This window comes from Mercurialis annua, linkage group LG1-X (assembly GCF_937616625.2).
Source record: "Mercurialis annua linkage group LG1-X, ddMerAnnu1.2, whole genome shotgun sequence".
NCBI lineage: Eukaryota > Viridiplantae > Streptophyta > Magnoliopsida > Malpighiales > Euphorbiaceae > Mercurialis > Mercurialis annua.
The window spans coordinates 46,011,796-46,018,861 of record NC_065570.1 but is presented as its reverse complement, the minus strand read 5'-3'; the positions used below and the strand labels follow the sequence as shown (position 1 = coordinate 46,018,861).

The 7,066-nt window shown below is 30.7% G+C and overlaps 1 protein-coding gene across 1 annotated transcript; it reads right to left on the bottom strand.

The window, feature by feature from the left end:
* Positions 1-870: 870 nt before the first annotated feature.
* Positions 871-4,343, bottom strand: LOC126678792 (protein STRICTOSIDINE SYNTHASE-LIKE 13). Its single transcript, XM_050373698.2, has 4 exons — positions 3,912-4,343; positions 2,493-2,777; positions 1,953-2,120; positions 871-1,411 (listed from the first exon to the last, which is right to left on the bottom strand). The coding sequence occupies exons 1-4, from the start codon at positions 4,280-4,282 to the stop codon at positions 1,012-1,014; spliced, it is 1,224 nt and encodes a 407-aa protein (XP_050229655.1). The 5' UTR covers positions 4,283-4,343; the 3' UTR covers positions 871-1,011.
* Between the last annotated feature and the right edge of the window lie 2,723 nt (positions 4,344-7,066).

The window sequence follows — 7,066 nt, the reverse complement described above, 5'->3', positions numbered from 1 at the left end:
AGATGGTGTTCCACCTGGGTTCAACAATGTGGTGGATTACAGAGTAATTCCCCAAGATTATAATCTGCCGGATGACAATCGGCAGAGACAACCAACTCTGATGGAGTTCTTTCAACCGAATGTGGGCAACACTACTCATGGTTACTTTGCACATCCCGTGCAGGCAAACCACTATGAGATCAAGACAAGTGTCATTCATCTCATAGAAGCGCACTGTCAGTTCTATGGGCAACCTAGTGAAGATCTGAACCAGCATATCTCAAATTTCCTAGAGGTGTGCAGTACGTTCAAGCTCAGCAACATGACAGAAGATAAAGTTTGGTTGCGCTTATTCCCGTTTTCTCTGAGGGATAAAGCAAAGGGTTGGTGTCGTGCTTTACCGCGAGTTGGCATCAATACATGGTCAGACTTGGAAAAAGCATTCCTAAAAAAATACTTTCCCATGGTAAAGACTGCAAAGTTGACTAGAGAGATCATGCTCTATCAGCAACTCAATGGGGAATCAGTATATGATGCTTGGGAGCGATTCAAGGAGATGCAAAGGAAGGTCCCGCATCACCATATCACTCGAAAGAACCTGATCCAGACATTCTACAATGGGTCGACTGATGGGACCAGGAGTACCATTAATGCAGCTGCTAATTTTCAGCATCCTAATTTTTCATTTTCGGGAAATGACATTTTTCGTACTTTAGACTTCGTTTGTAATTTTTCTTAGCCGGATTTCTCGAAGTCTTTTGCCATCCATGGCTTTGTGGATGTGTTAATATATTGATCATTTATCAAAAAAAAGAAAAATTAATTAGATTCACAACCATATTAATTAAAAGGTCATAAAAATAATGTATTATTAACTAAAGAGAAACGAAATAAAATCCTCAAAAACATAAATTCATTAAACACTTGATCATCATTTTCAAAATAATAATGCTAGAGAATTTCCAAATGAAGGCTTCAGCATAGTACACATCACAATCAAAATAAGACGTACATTTTAAAAACCTAAACTAATTAAGGATAATCAAGCGTAGCAATATGGTTATGAGCAACAGTTCCTATCCACAATTTTCCTTGTTCCTCTCTCACTTCACTTACTAACTTCATTACTACTCCCTTTGGATCCTCAAGAACTTCTAAGATTTTTCCATTCTCGTCGAATAACGATACGGCTGTGTACATCTTCATCCCCATCAATCTGGCTAAGATGCTCATTCGGATCGGTAATCTGAAGTAGATGCTTTTAATCCATGGGTTTTGTGTAAGGATTTCTTGTGCTGGAGTTCTGCAACAATCTATGGCTACCCAGTATTGTCCTTTTTCGTTTATTCTTACATTGTCTGGAAAACCTGGTAGGTTTGCAAGTAGCTCCACTTTTCCTATTTTGGGTCCTTCTAGCCAGAATTTCATTAATCTGTTACATGGTCAGCAAATAATTATGTGGTTAGTCTAAAACTTCAATAGAAAACAGGACAACTTAAGCCTGTTTATATTGTGATTTGGGGTAAAAATTCTGATATTAAACTCCCTTTGCAAAAATATGTTTGAATTTAAGAAATGGCTTTTCGTTGAAGAGAAATTGAAACTCATTTGCAAAAAGATAAATTTGTTAAAATTTATTAATCAAACTGAATTTAATAAAATGTTATGTTAAATACTCTTATATATTAACTAGAAAGAAAGACTTTTTTTTTTAATTACAAAAGTTAAAACTATATTTCTTAGGCATTTAAAACTAAACTTTAACTGTTTTTCAATTTGTTTATTCTGATAACTACAAATCCTCCGGTTGAAATAAAAATAGTTTGTCATTAAAATACAAATAAAAAGTTAAAAATTTAATCACCAAACAAAATAATTAAAAAAATCCATCATTACTCACAAAATTAATTTCCCTTATGATTCAAGTAAAAATTTGGCAATAATCCTTTGGTATGAGTCATAGATTTAGTTACCTGCAATTGGTGGTCTCGGTGAAGACGAGGAAATTTTGGTTCTTAGATAATTGAACTCCATTTGGAAATGCTAGGCCATCAAGTACTACATGTGTACTTCTCGTCGGAGGGTCATATCTTAGGAGCCTTCCGGTGGATTCTCCTTCCAGCAATATGAAGAAATGGTTCCTGCCGATCAATGTCTGTCAGACCACCCGTATTGATGTCGGAATATTTTTCTTTAAAAAGAAATAGGTAGACTGATCGTAAATTCAGGGCTAATAAAAAATTCACTAGACTCTCAGAAGGTCAGAAATGGACTAGAGACTAAGTTCGGACTGAAACAAAATTCTGATTCCGCATGTCAATAGGAGATTTCAACCCAATTCCATCATATCTCATAACTATATAGTAAATTAAACTCACTTAAATAATAAGTTCGCTTAAGTAATAGTTTAGAAATTTTGAAAATGAATAATTTTTTTAAATATAGAAAAATTTAAAAACAAAAATGAAATGAAATGAAGAGTATAGTAGTTAAAGGGGAAAGAAGTGACCCACACTCTGTCATATCTCTGGCTAGTGTCTGTAAAAAAGATGGAGCCATTGTGGTGAATGTCGAGATCATTGGCGAAGAGTATCGGGTGGCCATCAACGTGAGTGGCCAAAGGAGTCGCGAGTCCGCCTTCCGGTCCGACGACAAGAAGGCCGTAGTAAGAATCAGCTATGTACAAGTTTCCGGTGTTTTTGTCGAACCTTAAGCCAAGAGGACGACCGCACAGTTTCTCATGCTTCCATTGTTTAGCTGTTGATGAGTCTACTCCTCTTGAACATATCTTCTCTGACCTTTCAAAATCAACTTCAAATTATAAGTGAATGTACGTTTCAAGGATTGTGAATTGTACGTATAAATCTTTGTTTTAGTTTGTTTTCTCGTTGATATTGAAACTAATTTCGGAAACATTGATTTTTTTTTTATAAAAAAAAGATTCACATTAGGAATATTCGTGGTGTTTGTCACATATTTCAGTTTGGTTCCTAAATTATTAATATTTATTCTTTTATTTCAGTAAAAATGTTTCAATCTTTTTTAGCCAAATTATGTAAAATAAAAACCGATAAATCATATTTTTAAAATTAATTACTATTATCCCCGTAATTTATGCCCGAAATATTGTTTTCATAAATTTTTAAATATCATTATTCCTCCCTCACATATTAATTTTTTTAACAAAAGTTTGTCATTATAAGAGGATTTCAGTTGTATAAAAAACAAAAACAAATGAAAACATAGTTGTTTTATAAAACTGAGCTAGAAATTTAAACTCATATGATGATAGTAATTAATCCTCCTATTTTTAGATATACTGTCGGATTATCTATCATGCGTAGTGTTGTGCATTCGATTACAACCTAATTTTGTAAAATCAAATCGAACCAAATTTTGAAAGATATATAAATTTTGAAATCAAACTGAACCGGTCAATTCCATTTTTTTTGGTACAATTTGAACTTTGAATTTGTATTAACATGTAGCTGAATTTTTTTATGTCCAAAATCAAACCGGATGAAAAACATAAATTTTATACAGCTGATCAAACCAAACTAAACTGGAATTTCCCGTATATTGTATTCGATTTTTGCACACCGCACTAGCTATGCTAGAGGCCACTATAACAATAAAACAACGTATTCATAAAAAAAAAACAATAAAACAACGTACATGACAATATGTTCTATAAATTTATTTCAGCCGGTTAGTCACATTATTTGGTAGAAAAATATTAACCTGATTTTGTATAAAAATCAAAATTAAAAATTTTAGATGCCAATTTAAAACAAACTATTCATCAAAAGAATAAAAACAATGTAAGAGTTTAAGTACAACCCAAGCATTGATTAAACCTCTTACATTTGCAATAGTAATGATGGCAAATGAATTTTGGGTTGTATTCGATAATATAAGTTAATAGAACTCACCAGTTTGTACTAACAATAGCAAAAGTTTCCCAACCAACACTCTCACCCATCCATCTAACAATACGCCCATCAGCCAGTCCAGTGTACGGACCCCGTCCCAAGCCATCAAACTCCAAAGACTCCGGTCCAAAAACCTCATCAACAAACTCCAGCTTCCCATTTCCTAATCTCCCTTCCTTGTCCTTCGGCCAGCTCTCCATCACTTCCTTATACGGCGCAATCTCATGCTTCACCGGCTTGAACTCGTGGCGTCCCAACGGTCCCATTTTAAAGGGATCCATTACAACAAACCCTAATGCTAGTGTAAGGAAGAAGAAGAGAGGATGCTGAAGAAACACTCCATGTCTGTGTAATAAGCTTTTCTTCTCCATTCAAAGAAATCTTTGGTTGAGCAGAATGAAAATATTTGGGATGCAGTATTTAAGTTTAGTTGGGATTTTGATATATGATGATGGGAAGTAGAATGAATGTATTATGTGTGTGATGGTTTTTTGTGGTTTGAAGTAGGTTCTTTTTTGTTGTCCATGTTTTTCGCATTCTAATTCTCTTCTATTATTACAAGGTCAATTTGGTTCCTGAATTTGTGTTTTAGGGTTAAATAATTTGGTTTCAATTATTTTTTTCAATTAAGGACAATAAATTTTTATTTTTAAGCCAATCAAGGATATTACTCTCTATTTTTGGGTCAATCAAAGATAAAATTGGGTCATGTGATCCTTAACTTGTTCATATTGTATAGAATTGTCTTTAATTAACTTAAAAATAGAATAAATTGTTTTAATAGATTTAAATAAAGGTTATAAAAATTTCACCAACTTTACACATTTTTTCAATTTAATCAAATATTTTAAAATTTATCATAAAAATACAATAATTTTTATTATTTTTTTCTCTATATTCATACGCGGTGTTGAGGTTGCACTCATTTATTAGTGTAATTTGCTAGTGGGACTCATTTTTTTGGTTGTTACCTTAGCAAATTATAATTCAGTGTACGTATTTGAAAAAACCAAGTTGATGTATTTTGTAACTCTTTTTAAAAGGCGTGATTAAATTGAGCAATCATATAAAGTTAATAAATTTTTATAATAACTCTTTATATGTTGGCTTAATAGTAAAACAATCTAAACCTTTACGACTAGTTACAATTTAAATAAAACCTTTGAATTTTTGTAATAATAGTCAAATTGCATTTTTTTATTGCTATAATAGACAAATCGGTGGCCAAACTTGTTATAAATTAAGATATTATAGACTATTATTATTTTTTATATATAATAATACACTAAAAGTCACAAGAAATGGCAAAAAAATTCAAAAATTTCACATAAAAATGCAATTTAGCTATTATTGTAAAATCAAAATTTGGCTATTATTTCAAAAATTAAAAAGTTTATTTTAAATTACAACAGTCATAAAACTTTAGGTTTTTTTTTTTGCCATTAAATCTTATATATTCAATTCTTAGCTTGTGTTTTCAGGACCGAGTTGCTAGCCGAACCGTTATAACTACCGGTTTGCAAGTCTCAACCTATTAAAACATAAAGATATGATCCAAAAAAATTAAACCCCATTACTACTTTTAGGAAAGATACGAACCCAACTAACATTTGAGTTGGCCAGTCTTGATTTTATTCTTAAAATGCTGTTCTTAATTAAAGGGTTGGATTTAAAGTTTAATATAGTGGATACATTTTGATTTTTAATAGTTACGTTAAAAATAATCGGCCAAATGATAGTAAAATATCAAATCTTTCATGAATGTTTTATAAAAGTCAAAAACTTTCAATTTTATTCAATTTATCCTGAAACGCATTATTTCATTTCAATTTTGTCTAATTACACAATTTTGTTTATGTGGCGCTGATGTGTGGCATGCCACATCAGCGTCACGTAGGTGTCACATGAATAAAATTACATATTTGGACAAATTTGAAATGAAATTATGCGTTTCGGGATAAATTAAACAAAATTGAAAAATCTGAATTTTTATAAAATTTTCATAAAAAGTTTAACTTTTTTTAATCATTTGCCAAAGTAATTAGATACATATCAATTATTGGACATTTGATATGTTCATTTATATCAAGAAATAATTGTACTTCTATTGTCGTGATTTCTAATTGTTTGTATTCCTATTTGATGTTGCATGTATAGACATTTTCACTCACTAAATCCTTTGAACAACCTCTTTTTTTCGATATGAAATTCGTTTTGAATGGTAAAATAATTACTAGAATTATTTCTTGATTTAAATGCAGTCGTTCTTCATATTTGTGACAAGTTCAACACTTTTTCATGTGTAGTGTTGTTTACTCTTACCCGGTCTAATTTAGTTTATAATTTCTTTTATTTATAGAAAAATATAAATGAGAGTTTATTTAATTTAAATAATTATTGATTTTATTAGTCTTTAAACATGTATTTTTGAAATAATCATTGATAAAATATAAAATTTAAATTTAAAACATGATTTTCAAATAAGATTAATTTAATCGAAACTCCATTTAAGAACATTTTGTCCAATGCCACATTGTATTCTATAAATGTAGCTCGTAGCCAGTTTTCATTACTGTTGTACAGGTGATTTAGAATGGCAGCGATCATGTCGTCTAAGTCATTAATAGGCTCGCTTGTTCTATATGTATTCCAACTTGTAATGCTAGTTAGGAGTGTCTATATCTGCTAATAACTTCATAGTCTTTATATACAAAAATTCTCAATTATCTTCATGTAATCACCAACATGCTCTTGTATTTTCTTGTCATTACTTAGTTATACACAATACATGTTTTAGATTTGTTTGTTATTCATATTTAGTTTACTCCAATATATCATATAGTAAAAATAACATATCATCATGATTAAAGGTATCCAACATAAAATAAAGTTTGCATTTATAGCTTATGCGAACGTATTTAGTATGAGTTACAATACAAAAATTATGATTTCGCTTTGTTGTAATCTAATATCATTACAAATTACAAATTACAAATTACAAATTACAAATAAAAATGTATTTTATAACTCCAATCATGCTCTTCTCATTTAAATCATCACCACTTAGATTCAATATGAAGTCCTAAATTACCAAGAAACAATGACCCATACCCACTTGATTGCTACTCAATTAACACAAAAAATTAAAAGCAAAA